Source organism: Notolepis coatsorum (assembly GCF_963971535.1).
Source record: "Notolepis coatsorum genome assembly, chromosome: 6".
NCBI classification, from domain to species: Eukaryota; Metazoa; Chordata; class Actinopteri; order Aulopiformes; family Paralepididae; genus Notolepis; species Notolepis coatsorum.
The window spans coordinates 74019239-74036367 of NC_140170.1; the positions used below are offsets into that span (position 1 = coordinate 74019239).

At 45.5% G+C, this 17129-nt stretch overlaps 1 protein-coding gene across 3 annotated transcripts in view; it reads right to left on the reverse strand.

Moving 5' to 3' along the window:
- Positions 1–846: 846 nt before the first annotated feature.
- LOC311230941 (serine/threonine-protein kinase WNK2-like) overlaps positions 847–17129 on the reverse strand; it is a 76444-nt gene continuing 60161 nt past the window's right edge. For 2 of the 3 annotated variants that reach the window (XM_084317395.1, XM_084317393.1), the window contains 8 exons: positions 16432–16489; positions 16204–16268; positions 12518–13122; positions 11655–11887; positions 10968–11204; positions 7675–7719; positions 5665–5969; positions 847–4280 (listed from right to left, as the gene is read on the reverse strand). In XM_084317395.1, coding sequence (XP_084173521.1) covers positions 3957–4280; positions 5665–5969; positions 7675–7719; positions 10968–11204; positions 11655–11887; positions 12518–13122; positions 16204–16268; positions 16432–16489 — 1872 coding nt within the window. In that variant the 3' untranslated portion in view covers positions 847–3956. The remainder of the gene's footprint in view (positions 4281–5664; positions 5970–7674; positions 7720–10967; positions 11205–11654; positions 11888–12517; positions 13123–16203; positions 16269–16431; positions 16490–17129) is intronic. The other variant, XM_084317394.1, reaches the window with a different exon arrangement.

Consider the following 17129-nt stretch of genomic DNA (forward strand, 5'->3'; position numbering starts at 1 on the left):
TGCGGCAACGTTACCGATGGTCATTTACTCTTCAGGTTTGCTGGGATGTGCTCACCATAGCACTCGTCTTGTGTGTATTTCTCCATGTCAGTAACATTGTTTTCTGCCCACTAGAGGGCAGCAAGGTGCCATTGTTTACACAGCACAGTATGTTTATCATGTAAAAAACATATATATATCAGATTGGTATCACTATCAGTATATGCAGATACTCAAGGTTGTGGTGTTGGTATCAGAAATGGAAAAAGTGGTATCGAGCCATCACTCACCGATATATCGGTCTGGCTCTAACTGAGAGGCTCATCTGTCGCTCAGTACTAGGGAGAGGGCATGCACCACCTCTACCACCTCACCTATCTCTTCTACAATTTTAGCTTCGTATATTGTATAGTATTTGGTCTTTATCCTTTTACCTTTTTACTGTATGAAGCACAATCTCAGGAGGGTCATACAGAACCAAGCATTTCATGTACCTTTATTTTTATTTATTTTTTAGCGTTTATCGCTTTTTACTACTGGGCAGTCCAGTAGAGAGAGAGAGAGGAGGAACGGGAGACAGAGTGGGGGGAAGACATTCGGCAAATAATGACGGGTCCGGGAATCGAACCCGGGTCGGCCGTGCTGCGACTCAGCGCGTTATGTGGTTCGCCACTGGGGCGCCCCTCATGTACCTTTATAATGTGACAAATAAAACAAAATGTGAACTTAAAACGTGCACTGGCCTGTTTGTGAGGATGTCCTTAGCACAGTGCAGACCTCCACCTGAAACATATGCTAGAGGAGACACTGTAAAATACACATACTATATGACAACAGCACGTGACCACGACACAAAGGTGTCAAGCAAAAATGAATTTATTGTTTCTGTCTTCAAGTATGTACAGCTTTTGAGAAAGAGTAGGCTACTCCTGACCACGCCAGGAAGGTGCAGGGAAGAGGCTACACAGCAGGCTAAAGCAATCACACAGAGCGTTTATCGCAAGCGTTTAAAAGAGATCAAAGGTAGGTCTTGCTGTGTAAAGCACATGAAGATAGCTGCATAGGTGATGTTTACAGAGAAGGGGGGAGGGGGAATTCATTAATGGACGATTCTTCTATGCTCTCGAGTCTATAAAAGTTCAATTTTAACGGAACTAGATAAACACTGTGCAGTCGTGAAAGGGTTCAAACTTTTACAAAACAAATTGCCAATGTCCGAGAGCCCCATGGGATGAGGAAGAGTCTTCTGGCCATCTGAGACAAACACAGCACGGTGACTTATTGCAGCTGAACCACACAGATGTGAAAACAAACACAGTGTCATTGAGTTTACTCTATGCTCAACACAAATTCTACTGGCTAGTGGCTAGTTTCTCTCTATATGGCTCCGTCTATCAATTTCAGTACAGGATTTACTGATCTAGCTTCGTGTTCACAATAAGTGAAGTGAATGGAAGTGTTTTAACCACTGACCATCATTTTGTATCATTTAAATATATATTTTTGCAGAATAATCCAAAGACCTGATGTATAGCCCTACATTAGACCGGTCGACGGAACGAGTCAGAAGTTAAACAAAAAACAAACAAACAAACAAACAAACAAACACAACTGTAGCAGACGTTACTCAGCAGTATTAATGTGGCAAATCACAGATGACCTCCTCTTTATCCGTTGCAACTCCTTCTAGTCACACGTGGATCCCATGACGACACGATGTGAGAAACCTCTGAATAAACAAACGTACTAACACCCTTCACAACCTACCCGGAACAACCTATGTATTATTGCACATATACGAGCACGACGTCAACGCGTTTTAGCCGAACCGTCTCGGCCGTTCAGTAGCATCACATTCTCTACCCGTCCTCTGGCGTCTTCTCGCCATGTCAAAAGCGTAAACCAAATCTGTAATCTCTTTCGAAAATCAAAAGGCAACCGTTTGTAAAGCTTCCTACTGCATACATAGAGGTACGAGATTATCGTGATTTTGTAGAAGATTCGGTTGAGTTACTCAGCCCTCCTTATTGTATGGTATCAACGCCGACTTCCGAAGAGCAGGCTATCGACTTTGTACCATATCAACCTGTAACCTGGGAACATTCAGGAGAACGGTGTAGAGCAAAAGGAGCATGTAGCCGTTACCCATCGAGGCGACAGGAGACGACCGCCGGTGAACAAATGGAAAGGTCACAGTTAAAGTTAGTACATAACCTAAGTGTATTTTCTGTGTGTTTTCTGGGCCATTTTCCACAAGTCAATTAACGTTTCATGAGCTTCAACAGAACCGGACAATATTGTTTCAAGTCCAGCAGTAGTCTTGATAGCAGTAGTCTTGATAGCAGTAGTCTCGACTGTTAGAAATAAATAGGCGGTTGTCTTCCCCTAGTTTGAACCAACATTCATTATTCAAATCGCCTCGCTTTCCCCGTTGAAGGCAAAAACCGTTACACACAGAATGATTATTGTACAAAGTCGCCTGCATTCCCTCCGGATAAACTGAAACTGCAATTCAAGGCACTCTCACAGGTTTATATATTTTTTTATATATCTATTTTTTTTGTATTCGTTTACTTTTTTTTCTTTCACCTGAAGATAAAGTTCAAGTTCTTTTTTAAATCTCTTAGGACTATTTCAAGCGCTTTTTGTGCTGGAAGCATTTCGTCAACGAAGCACTGGTGTGCGATCCTATCCTCGGACGACGCGAGCAGAGTTCAAAGCAGCTACAGTCATACAGCGACCCGGGACGACGAGGCTTCACAGTGACGGCATGGTGGTGAACGGTGAGCGTGTTGCGTTAAGGACATCTATCCGCCGTACCGACCGGCACAGTTGGAATATTGAACTACGCAAACACACTACAGTATGTACTACAGACCGACAGGCAGTGGTGGAAGAAGTACACGGTTCCTTTACTTAAGTAGAAGTAGAAATACCCAGATAAATGAGTACTTTGGTAAAAGTTAAAGTTCTCCATTCAGATTCTACTTAAATAAAAGCAGAGAAGTATTTGCCATTGAATGTACTTAGTATCTAAAGTAAAAGTGTTCATTCTACATGACGTTTTTGTGTATTCCAGTGTTTGGGAGCTTTCAATCCTCAATTCATTGACCTCTAAAGGTCATGTTAAAGTGGTATATGGTCCAGTTATGCTGCTCTGAGTAAAGGTCATGTTAAAGTGGTATGTGGTCCAGTTATGCTGCTCTGATTACATCCTCTTGAAGTTGGCAGGCTTCAAATGTGAAAGTATATATAATCTTCATAAAATGTTTCCACGTTTTCTACTCAAAATATTTTTCTTCAAAGTAACTAGTAACCGATGGGTTCAGATAAATGTAGTGGAGTAAAAAGCACAATGTTTCCTTTGAAATGTGGAGTAAAAAGTTCCCTAAAAATTTAAATACTCACATAAAGTAAAAGTCGCAAATTTTTTTACTCAAGTACAGTACTCGAGTAAAAATACTGTACTTCCACCACTGCCGACAGGCGCTCATGTACACACACAGGGGCTTACATTTCTATCCTTGATGTTGTGCGGGCGGCACAAAATTAGCTATTTACTGTATACACACTCAACAGTATGAACGGACAATGTAGAAATGATTATGTAAAGTCATAGAGCGGTAGGCCATAATGTACACACTTAAACATGAAAAAGAAAGATATGCACATTCAAACCCTGAATCAGCTAATTATACATCTGATTTTTTTGTTTATACATTTCTACTGCACATCCACTTCGGTAATATGTATAACATATGGGTTATGTACTGCATCATATGAACATGAGGTATGTAATGCAAAACAAATCAAATAACATAATAATTCAATAGGCTATGTACAAATAGTTCCTATTAACATACATGCTGGTTAAATATATACAGTATAAATACTGTAGGCTGACTAGAGCTACAACCTAAATCAAAACAAGATTTATTTTTGGTAACAGAGAGTTGAAAGACACGATGCTACTTGGGTTAGAGAGTCCTGGTCTTGGGGTCGGGGGGCTCGTGGGGGGGAGGCGGGGCCGGGGCGGGAGCGTCCCAGGCGGGGGGCACGGCGGGGAAAGTGAAGACCAGGCCCCCCTCGGCGAGCGGGGACAGCAGCCCGGGCCAGTGGGGGCCGCGGAGAGGCGAGGCCGGCGAGCCCCTGAAGGGAGGAGAGGCGGCGGGGGGGAGCGTGTAGCTGGGCAGGGCCCCCGCAGGAGGCCTGGTCCTCGCTAGCGACGAGTAGCTGCTCATCATGGGCCATGACAGCGGGAGCTGGGAGACCTCCGGACCGGGGCCCGTCCACGTAGGCAACTGAGGAGTATAACGTGAAGGTGACTGTGTGGCTTTACATAACGATCGAAAAAAACTACTAACCGTTGTACTGTCTTCTAAATGGTAAATGGTAAATGGCTGCATTTATATAGCGCTTTTATCCAAAGCGCTTTACAATTTGTTCCTCACATTTTACCCATTCACTCACACATTCACACACCGATGGCAAAGGTAACCATGCAAGGTGTTAACCTGCACATTGGGAGCAATTAGGGGTTAAGTGTCTTGCTCAGGGACACTTCGACATGCTGCCCTGGAGGAGTAGGAATCAAACCAGGAAGCTTCCGATTACCAGACGAGCGTTCTACCTCCTGAGCCACTGTCGCCCCAATAGTCTTCTACTAGTATGCACTCTGCTACTAAGGAATCTACCTTGCCTATAATATTATTTACTCTCTTAATTTGCACTCAAGTCTGTAGCACTCAAGTTCAGCTAAATTACTAAATGTAAAATGTAAATGCATTGAGGCCTCGCATGGAAGGTTTGTGTGGTTCTCTGGTCTTCCAACATGGCTGCCTGTAACATAGCAACCATTGTTTTGTACACGGCAATGGAAGAAACAATGGTTGCTATGTGCAAAACAACGGCTATGTATGGATATGAGAAATGAGAAATATATCAACAATGATTTGATCATTTGGTGTCTTATTATTGGATCTAGTAAACAACTCACAGTAGTAGCAATATCATGCTTTTACCAACCCTACCACTAAGTGGTTACTAATGGTTACAGGCAGCCATGTTGGAAGAAAGAGAGTTACCAGTAAAGACACATTTCATGCAAGGCCTCTATTATAAATCTCTCTCTCATTGTCTGTTGCATTGTGGTCTCTCTCTCTCTCTCTCTCTCTCTCTCTCTCTCTCTCTCTCTCTCTCTCTCTCTCTCTCTCTCTCTCTCTCTCTCTCTCTCTCTCTCTCTCTCTCTCTCTCTCTCTCTCTCTCTCTCTTTCTCTCTCTCCACAGATACACACACACATACATACACACACACACAAGACAGGAAATAATTTTAATTGTTTAATTAATTATATTCTCTGTAATATGCTTTTGTTCCCATTTGTGCAATTATGGTCATTTTTGAGCATTCATAGGGCAATTACAATAATCAAAATCATTGTGTGCAAAATAAAGAGATAATCTCTCACATTAATGTGAGCAACACACTGTAGAGTACACTATATAAGCAGTATTAATACAGTCAGACAGACTGCATTACTATTTTCCATTTCCCATCTTTGATTTCAGGGTAATTTTCCGCACCCATAATCCCAATTTCTGGGTCATTTTTGTATTAACTTTCAGGGGAATTAATTCCCCCCCCCCCTAAGCTGCCGTTAAACCACTTCCCGTCATGAAACTCACATCTGGAGCACTGGCCAGTCTCCCGTGGCCGCGAGGCGCTCCCTGCTCGGCCCACAGCGGCTGCCCGCTGAAGCTGAACAGGTTGGGCTGTGGCCTGCAGGACACCACCAGCACTTCCTGGGTCCAGTCGTCCACCAGCAGGTGGCGCTCGTCTGTCAGGTGGCCTGTTCCCGTGGCTCTCGTCTTGTTGTTGCTGTTGTTGGCCTGGGCCTGAGCCAGCCCCTTTACGTTCTGGTGGGGAGGTGGGGTGGCACTGCCTGGAGGCTGCTGGGGCTGATGGGAAGCCCCTGGCCCTGCGCCAGACCCTTGAGATACACACACACACACACGCACGCACGCGCGCGCACACACACACACACACACACACACACACACACACACACACACACACACACACACACACACACACACACACACACACACACACACACACACACACACACACACACACACACACACACACACACACACACACACACACAGAAGACACCATACATACGTATTTCCAGTGGTGGAAGAAGTTCACAGTTCCTTTACTTAAGTAAAAGTAGAAATACCCAGAGAAATTAGTACCCTGGTAAAAGTAAGAGTCCTCCATTCAAATTCTACTTAAGTAAAAGTAGAGAAGTATTTGCTATAAAAATGTTTGCAAAAGTAAACACATTCTACATGACGTTTGTGTAATCCAGTGGTTGGGAGCATTCAATCCTCGAACCATTGACCTCTAAATGTTGTGTTCAAGTGGTATGTGATCCGGTTATGCTGCTCTGATTAAAGGTTATGTTAAAGTGGTGTGTGGTCCAAACATCTGGGATGATGTTTGACTGGGATGATGTTTGGACAAATGTTACATTGGCCTCCCGCAACCCTAATCACCAGCAAATACATTTAAATTATATTCATAGGACGTATCTCACACCAAGGAAGCTGTTTGCTATGGGACTGGTGACCGACTCTCGTGCACTTTGTGCTCTCTGAGGGCCACTGTCGCTTGTTTTTGGAAATCCATACTAAACTTTCAAACATATGTAACCTAACAATCCCACTTACGGCAGCAACACTACTTCTAAACGATATATCATTACTACCAGCAAACACAAACAACAAAAATGTAAATGTAAATGTAAATGTAAAATAGTAATTCTGGCGGGCGTTACTGTAGCCAAGAAGCTGATAGCTATGAGGTGGAAGGAACCTGAGAAACTCACACTGATTAATTGGTTTCTGACACTACTGGATGTCATCTATATGGAAATCTCGACTGCACATGTAATTGGGGTGGGACAGGCCAGCATTGAGCTGTGGGTCGCAGCAGCCGATAAAGTAAAGGCCACTATCTAGCAGCGGATCGGGGTTGGGGTGTTGGTCCTGGGGGGTCCAGGGGTCCTGGGGTGGGGGAGGAAATGTCTTTTGTGATGTCTTTTGTGGTGTCTTTTGTGGTGTCTGTAAAAGTACAAGTTGTTTTTTATGTTCTGTATTTATTATTTTTATTATTGCTAATGTCGTTATTGTTGCTATTATTATTGTTGTGGTACTGTGTGGTCTTGTTATTATTATTACTGTATTGTGTTGCCTTGTTTTATGTTTAAAATGAAGAAAAATATATATATATTTGATAATAAAAGAAAGAAGTTATGCTGCTCTGATTAAAGGTTATGTTAAAGTGGTATGCGGTCAAGTTATACTGCTGTGATTAAAGGTTATATTAAAGTGGTATGTGGTCCAGTTATGGTGCTCTGATTAAAGGTTATGTTAATGTGGTATGTGGTCCAGTTATGGTTATCTGATTAAAGGTTATGTTAAAGTGGTATGTGGTCCAGTTATGCTGCACTTATGATTACGTCCTCTTTAAGTTGGGTTCAGATAAATGTAGTGGAGTAAAAAGTATAATATTTCCTTTGAAATGTAGTGGAGTAAAAGTATAAAGTTCCCTAAAATGAAAATACTCTGCGTATTGCAATAGTAAGAAGATGTTTCTTCATTTCTAAAAAGATAAGGCGAAATACGTACTGCTGCCACGCTCTTTGCCCAGACACAGTCGTTTCAGCGTTGTCCCTGTAAGACAAAATAAAATCAAGATTCCATACATAGCACACCAAACACAAAGACATGTTAGACACGTATTACATGTTGCCAGAGCCGTTCAATAGCTGGATGTGGTAAAAGCAACGTGGCATCAGTCTCAAAAGCAACAGCAACAACAAAAGCTCTTAGGCCAGTCATGCAGGTATTCTGTACTGTATATGAATCACAGATAAGTAAGATGTGCTCCTTTTGGTTGGATAGATGGAGGGAGAGAGAGAGAGAGAGAGAGAGAGAGAGAGAGAGAGAGAGAGAGGGAGGAAGAGAGAGTGCATGACGCAACAGACGATGAACCTGCAAGGACAGACTAAGGGGCAGCCTTATATAGCGGGCCAGAATATGTGTAGCCATGCAGAGGTTTCCATTATACAGTAGTGTAGGTGTAAAGAATAGAAGTCACAGAGTCTTGGGTCAAGCAGGACGTGAGAAGGACAGCGCAGCTGGCATTAGTCCAACATCTAAACCTCAGACTTCTGAACACACTGGTCTATAAAACGAGCATCACTGAACCAAAAATAGATATTCAATTGAGAATGTGTAATTGTTGAAATGTCCCTTGTACATACGAGCGAATATATACTGTAGCAAATTAGTCTGTGTACAGAACATTTCAGAATTAGCTTTGGTGCAGAATTTCAAGCCGGTTCGCTGTTCCAAACATTCCCTTCTCCAATCTCCACATGCGAGGCGTTCAGATGGACGAGGTTCCGCTGGTACAAGCAAAGGGGACAAGAGGGGACGAGGAGGAGACGAGGTGGTGAAGGGAGCGGAGGAGGAGCGGTAGACGGGAGGGGGGGGGGGACCAAAGACAGTTGTACGATGTCGAGGCGAGGACCGTTTCGGCGGGAAAAGACGGAGAGGAACGGAGCGTGCGAGAGGAGAGTAATGTGGAAAACAAAACACAGGGGCGAAGCTATGGAGGAGAGGAGGTACAAACAGATGGAAAGAGAGACAGGCCCACTGAGGAATCTAGCTCGCGACTTGCTACTGGATTTATAGGTCACTCTCTCAGACGGTTGAGGACACGGAGGCCAGCCTGTAGAGGGATATATACGAGGAAGAGGAGAGGGGATACCAGGGGAAGAAGAGAGACACCCGAACACGTCAGACCAAATCGATCAAACAACCCCCCACACCATAGACACTGAATTGATAGAACGGGTCACGTTCCTATTTGAATCTATACCGTTTGACTGCGATGGCTACCGTAGATTCCACGTTGTCATGGAAATTGGTGTTGGTTTGATTCAGAGAGCTTTTGTGTTTACCGTGGCAAAGGCGTCGTCTGGATAAACATTCTGGTGTCATCTGCATCTCAACTAATTTCTATTACGATTATATGGACTACAATTCGATCAATTAACGATTCTCAATATTTGTATTTGATCCCATTTGATACGTGGTGATTTTTATTCTTTTTGGCCAGACCCTATACGACCCAATGTCCCTTACTTACCGACTGACTGACTGACTGACTCCCCATTGTACAAAGAAACATGCGTGAGTGTTGTAGCCTACTGAACTTTAGTCTAGGGTTTAATTTCCTCCTTAATTATTACACTGCCTACTTGCTCATATGCTTATATTCAGAGTTAATTATATTGTTTACACTGCTTATTTTTATCATTACTATAATTGTATTGCCTATATTTATGTCTTTCTACTATTACCCTGCCCATACCTGTACCCCCCCCCCCCCCCCCCCCCCCCCCCCATGCTGCTATGATGCCTGAATTTCCCAAGGCGATCAATAAAGGAATATCGTATCTTATCTTATCTTAACCTTTTCTAGTCCCTGGTAGCAAGTAACCTCGCCCCCCAAATGTTGCCACACCAAATCGCGCTGTAAGAAGTAGCATTATCTCCCAGTGCTAAACAGCTTCTTTGAGAACATCGGGGTCATGACCCTGTCCTCTTCTTGGAATGGTAGTGATAGACTAGGAACAGACCCTTCACATCCATTCAATGTCTGTGGTCCACACACCAAAATAACAGCAGACACCAAAAAACAACTTATCCTCTACTGATCCGAAACGTTTACAGCCCACGGTAAGATTAGAAAGTGGTGGTAAGATTAAACAAGGTGACAGGGCGGTCCGGTCTGGGAGAGAGGAGGGAAGAGGAGGGAAGAGGGGAAAGAGAGGAGGGAAGAGGAGGGAAGAGGAGAGAGAGGAGGGAAGAGGAGAGAGAGGAAAGAAGAGGAGAAAGAGAGGAGGGAAGAGGAGAAAGAGAGGAGGGAAGAGGAGAGAGAGAGGAGGGAAGAGGAGAGACAGGAGGAGAGGAGGGCAGGGGTGGGAGAGAGGAGAGAGAGAGGAGGGAAGAGGAGAGAGGTGGGAAGAGTAGAGAGAGGAGGAGAGAGGCAGGAAGAGGAGAGAGGGGGGAAGAGGAGAGACAGGAGGAGAGAGGGGGGAAGAGTAGAGAGAGGAGGAGAGAGGCAGGAAGAGGAGAGAGGGGGGAAGAGGAGAGACAGGAGGGAGAGAGGTTGGAAGAGGAGAGAGGAGAGGGGAAAGAGGTGGGAGAGAGGAGAGAGAGGCGGGAAGAGTAGAGAGAGAAGGAGAGAGGCAGGAAGAGGAGAGAGAGGAGGAGAGGGGGGGAAGAGGAGAGACAGGAGGAGAGAGGAGGGAAGAGGAGAGACTGGAGGAGAGAAGGGGGAAGAGGAGAGAGAGAGGAGAGAGGCAGGAAGAGGAGAGAGAGGAGAGGGGGAAGAGGAGAGAGAGAGGAGGAGAGAGGAGGGAAGAGGAGAGACAGGAGGAGAGAGGAGGGAGAGAGGTGGGAGAGAGGAGAGAGAGGAGGAGAGAGGCAGGAAGAGGAGGAGAGAAGGGGGAAGAGGAGAGAGAGGAGGAGAGAGGAGGGAAGAGGAGAGACAGGAGGAGGGCAGAGGAGGGAGAGAGGAGGGAAGAGGAGAGAGAGGAGGAGAGAGCGGGAAGAGGAGAGAGAGGAGAGAGGGGGGAAGAGGAGGGAGAAAGGTTGGAAGAGGAGAGAGAGGAGGAGAGAGGAGGAAAGAGGTGGGAGAGAGGAGAGAGAGGCGGAGAGAGGAGGGAGAGAGGTGGGGAAGAGGAGGGAGAGAGGTGGGAAGAGGAGAGAGAGGAGGAGAGAGGAGGAAAGAGGAGGTAAGAGGAGGGAGAGAGGAGAGAAGGGGAGGTTAGAGGAGGGAGAGAAGATAGAGGGAGGATGGAAGACCATCCTGTCGAATACCGCTACGTGTCCCATGTGGTGGTCACCTTGTTCGGGCGGAGCTTGCGTGCCGGCGCCCTCGTTCCGGAGCCCAGCGTAGATGTTGTCTGAAGACAGGGAGCCCTTGAGCGAGCAAGGCTGCTGGGTCTGGACGGGGTCCGACGGGGAGCTGGGCAGGTGGGTGGTGCTCGGACGCGTCCTGCTGAGCGTCAGGACCGCCGGGACCGCTGGACCTCTGGCCGGAGACCCGTTTAGACTCGCCGTAGGTTCACCTGCCGCCACGTCTTGCACACACGCACGCACGCACACACGCACACACACACACACACACACACACACACACACACACACACACACACACACACACACACACACACACACACACACACACACACACACACACACACACACACATACACAAACACCATATTGGAGCATTGGTTTGAAAGTAATTAAATACTTAAAATACTTGTTTAGTGCTACTGTTTTACACGAGTAACACAATTTAACCCTTTCACTACCACCACACTACAGAAAGTTAACCTTTCACTACCACACTACAGATGGTTACACTTTCACTACCACCGTCTGTAGTGTGGCAGTGCAAGACCGTCTGTAGTGTGGTAGTGAAAGGGTTAAAGTACAGTAAATAAAGAGATATTTGAGTAATATATTTGACCTACAGCTAATCTAGTTCCTCACAACCGTATGTCCCCTAATTAATAGATGCTCACTTGCTTTGCTGGAATCGCTAGATTTGGCAGTGACGTTTTTGAACTGCTGAACAAGGGGGCTGAGTAGTTTGCCGGCCTTCAGTTTGTGCTTGCTGGACCGTTTCCTGCGGCCAGTAGGGGGTGCTGTGTGCGAGAGGCCCAGACCAGGAGGCAGGGCTTTGCCCAGGCGTTGATACAGAAACTCCACCTCGCCTCTCTGGTGGGACTGCAGCTCCGAGATCTCCTTCAGGTGTCTGGGTGGCGAGGAGAGGAGGGAGATAGGAGGGAGAGAGAAGGAGAAAGAGGAGGAGAGAGTGGAGGAGAGAGGAGGGAAGAGGAGAAAGTGGAGGGAGAGAGGAGAGAGAGAGAGAAGGAGAGGAGGGAAGAGGAGGGAGAGAGGAGGAGAGAGGAGGGAAGAGGAGAGAGAGAGGAGGGATAGAGGAGAGAAGAGGAGGGAGAGATGAGGAGAGAGAGGAGGGAAGAGGAGAGAGAGAGGATGAGAGAGCAGGCAATAGGAGAGAGAGAGAGAGGAGGGAAGAGGAGAGAAGAGGAGGTCATCAGTGGGCAGGAGGAAAAGGATGTTTGACATAAGAGATGTTTTTTATTTACAGAGGTCAGGTTTGGCAACAGCCATGGCAACAGCAGGCACCTTTAAAGTTTAGCCAGGGGGGAGGGTGGCTAACTTTTCTGTCACAAAATAAGTTTATGCAACATACTATACTGTCTTATTTAGACTGTTCTAACTAGAGAATCTCTGACAGATGGTATAACAGGACAGTCTGAAGAGACAGTAGGCTACACGAGGTGAACAACCGTGTTATTTCTGCCACGTTCTGCAGTACAGTTAGTAAAGAACACAGATAGTAAAACCACACAAATCCTACTTCTCCCTCAGTCTCGTCAGCTCTTTCTTCATATCCGAGTCCTCCAGCTCCGAGTCGTTGTCGCTGCTGGCGTAGGCCGAGCCGGGCGCTCCCCCGTGCCGGCTCGGCGAATCGGAGCTCTGCACGCTGCTGCTGCGTCCCGAGCGCCGGAGGAAGGCCACCGCCCTCTTCATCAGGTCACTCCCCCTGCGCTCAGAGCGGCCGGCCCGGGACGGCGTGGCGGGCGCCAGCTTGGCGGGGCTGCTCTCGGCCCCCGAGTCCGAGGATAGGAACCGGGGGGCGTGGACCGTGACGTCCACGGGGACGGAGGCGGAGGCGGAGGAGGGCTGAGGGGGGCCCGGGGAGGCCCGCTTGGGCAGAGAGGGGGGCGTGTCCAGGTAGAAGTCCGGCGGGGCGGAGTAGCGGCTGGCGCGGGTCCTCAGAGTGATGTCGTCCTCGGCGACAACCACAGAGAAGCGGCCGATGGTCTTGGAGGCAGCCATGGCCCCACCCAGACCGTGGTCCCCGATGTGGCCACCAGGGTGCGCCGGGGAGGCGGCGGCACTGTTCCAGGTCCTCTGCTTCACGTCTCTCCTAGCAGCCGCCTCAGGGGGAGCGGAGATGATCTGGGCAGAACAGAACAGACCGAAATACACATACTGGCCTGCAGGGGTGGAAGAATTACACAGTTCCTCCATTCAAAATCCTACCTAAGTAAAAATAGAGAAGTATTTGATATTGAATGTACTTAATAAGTATCAAAAGTAAAAGTATGCGTTTGTGTATTCCAGTGCTTGGGAGAGTTCAGTCCTCGAACCATTGACTCACTCGATCTACAGGTTAAAGTGGTATGTAGTCCAGTTATGCTGCTCTGATTAAAGGTGATGTTAAAGTGGTATGTGGTCCAGTTATGCTGCTCTGATTAAAGGTGATGTTAAAGTGGTATGTGGTCCAGTTATGCTGCTCTGATTAAAGGTGATGTTAAAGTGGTATGTGGTCCAGTTATGCTGCTCTGATTAAAGGTGATGTTAAAGTGGTGTGTGGTCCAGTTATGCTGCTCTGATTAAAGGTGATGTTAAAGTGGTATGTGGTCCAGTTATGCTGCTCTGATTAAAGGTGATGTTAAAGTGGTATGTGGTCCAGTTATGCTGCTCTGATTAAAGGTGATGTTAAAGTGGTATGTAGTCCAGTTATGCTGCTCTGATTAAAGGTGATGTTAAAGTGGTATGTGGTCCAGTTATGCTGCTCTGATTAAAGGTGATGTTAAAGTGGTATGTGGTCCAGTTATGCTGCTCTGATTAAAGGTGATGTTAAAGTGGTGTGTGGTCCAGTTATGCTGCTCTGATTAAAGGTGATGTTAAAGTGGTATGTGGTCCAGTTATGCTGCTCTGATTAAAGGTGATGTTAAAGTGGTATGTGGTCCAGTTATGCTGCTCTGATTAAAGGTGATGTTAAAGTGGTATGTGGTCCAGTTATGCTGCTCTGATTACGCTCAACAGCTCTGAAATTGACACGCTTCAAATTTGAACGTACATAATCTTCATAAATTCTTGCCATGTTTTCTATTCAAAATCTTTTTCTTCAAAGTAACTAGTAGCTGATGGGTTCAGATAAATGTAGTGAAGTAAAAAGTACAATACTTCCTTTGAAATGTAGGGGAGTGAAAGTACCAAGCTCCCTAAAATGAAAATACTCACGTAAGACACAAATGCCTCAAAACTATACTTAATTACAGTACTTGAGTAAAAGTTATTTCCACCACTGCTGGCGTGTGCTTGCATTATATTAACAGTTGTGGTGGACAACAGAAGGTTAACCCTTTCACTACCACACTACAGAAGGTTAACCTTTCACTACCACACTACAGACGGTTAACCTTTCACTACCACACTACAGACGGTTAACCTTTCACTACCACACTACAGATGGTTAACCTTTCACTACCACACTACAGACGGTTAACCTTTCACTACCACACTACAGGTTAACTCTTTCACTACCACACTACAGACGGTTAACCTTTCACTACCACACTACAGACGGTTAACCCTTTCACTACCACACTACAGACGGTTAACCTTTCACTACCACACTACAGAAGGTTAACCTTTCACTACCACACTACAGACGGTTAACCTTTCACTACCACACTACAGACGGTTAACCTTTCACTACCACACTACAGACGGTTAACCTTTCACTACCACACTACAGACGGTTAACCTTTCACTACCACACTACAGACGGTTAACCTTTCACTACCACACTACAGACGGTTAACCTTTCACTACCACACTACAGACGGTTAACCTTTCACTACCACACTACAGACGGTTAACCCTTTCACTACATTTACATTTAGTCATTTAGCTGACGCTTTTATCCAAAGCGACTTACAAGTTCTGTACGACAAGCCATCAGGAAGGGCACAACTCTATCAGCTGAGCAACAATGTTCATCAAAGTGTTGAGTGCTACAGTGTAGGTTAGTTTATTAGGACAAGTGCATGACAGTACGGTTAGTTAGGGTTCGATTTTTTTTTTTTATTGTTTTTTTTTAAAATTCAGATAATGGTTGAAGAAGTGCGTCTTTAGTCGACGGCGAAAGATTGGACGTGATTCGGCTGTCCTAACTGGGGTGGGTAGTTTATTCCACCATTGTGGGGCAAGGACTGAGAATAGGCGACTTCTCTTTGATGACCCTCCCGGAGCTTGGATAGGAGTAGGTCTGAGGCGGCCAGAAGATGCAGAGCGTAGGGGTCTTGAGGGTGTGTAGTTAGAGACCATTGACCGGAGGTAGGCGGGAGCGGTTCCCTTTGCCGCACTGTATGCTAGGTCGAGGGCCTTGAAGCGGATTCGTGCAGCAATGGGGAGCCAGTGCAGGTCCCTAAGAAGTGGGGTGACATGGGCCGACTTCGGTAGGTTTGAGATCAGGCGGGCCGCTGCGTTCTGAATGAGTTGAAGAGGCTTAGTGGCAGTGGCCGGGAAGCCAGCGAGCAGTGCATTGCAGTAGTCGAGGCGGGAGATGACTGTTGATTGGACGAGGAGTTGGGTGGCTTCTTTTGTCAGGAAGGGGCGGATCCTTCTGACGTTGCTCAGGAGGAATCGGCAGGTTCTGGTCGTCGCTGCGATGTGAGCAGAGAAGTTCAACTGGTCGTCGAGGACAACACCAAGGTTCTTGGCGGTCGGGGACGCAGTCACAGCTGCATTCTCGACTGTTCTCGAGTGATAACATGTGGTGATAACATGTGGTATATATACAGTATATATATAAAAAGAAAACATACAAAATATAATTAAAGATAATTAAAAAGCGGATTGACATATAAACAGAAATATGTACTTTTTTTTCTGAGGTGAGGTGAATTATCATATTCATGTGGAGAAGAAAAAAAAGGTGTATTGCTAATTCGTTTTCAATACTAAATGTATTGCATGTTCAATTAAAATATAGGAAAATTACAGAAGGTTAACCCTTCACTACCACACTACAGGTTAACCCTTTCACTACCACACTACAGACGGTTAACCTTTCACTACCACACTACAGACGGTTAACCCTTTCACTACCACACTACAGACGGTTAACCTTTCACTACCACACTACAGACGGTTAACCTTTCACTACCACACTACAGAAGGTTAACCTTGAAAGGGTTAATCTCCACATAAGGTAAAAAATACAACAACCAAAAAAGCTTTTAGTACCTTAAATCGGCCTCTGGGTCCAGAGCAGGAGGAGGAGTGGGGGACGTGCCTTCTGGAGATGGAGGCTGCGAGGGAGAGATTTCCACCACAGTAAACACAACAGGACTACAGTATAACACCCACGATAACACATGGATTAAGGATGCTAGTTAAGGATGCTATTTAATTCAGGCCACTCTAGCGAATGCTAGATTAAACGTCAGAATGACTAGTGCAGGCTGTACCTACCACACACAGCTGAGTCACTGAGCGTGCTCAAACTATCCATTCTCTCTGGAATCTGAGGCTAAGAAGAGTTGAACAACAACAAAAGGAGAGAAATAGGGGGGGGGGGGATAAAGACAGGTAATTACTGTTAGAAACAAGCTCAGTTTTTTTTCATTTAACATTTTTCTAATGAATGTCATCTTAATACATTTTCCTATATTTTAATTGAACATGCAATACATTTAGTATTGCATGTTTAGTATTGAAAACGAATTAGCAATACACCTTTTTTTTCTTCTCCACATGAATATGATAATTCACCTCACCTCAGAAAAAAAAGTACATATTTCTGTTTATATGTCAATCCGCTTTTTAATTATCTTTAATTATATTTTGTATGTTTTCTTTTTATATATATACTGTATATATACCACATGTTATCACCACATGTTATCACTACATGTTATCACTACATGTTATCACTACATGTCATCACTACATGTCATCACTACATGTTATCACTACATGTTATCACTACATGTCATCACTACATGTCATCACTACATGTTATCACTACATGTCATCACTACATGTCATCACTACATGTTATCACTACATGTTATCACTACATGTCATCACTACATGTCATCACTACATGTTATCACTACATGTTATCACTACATGGTATCACTACATGTCATCACTACATGTTATCACTA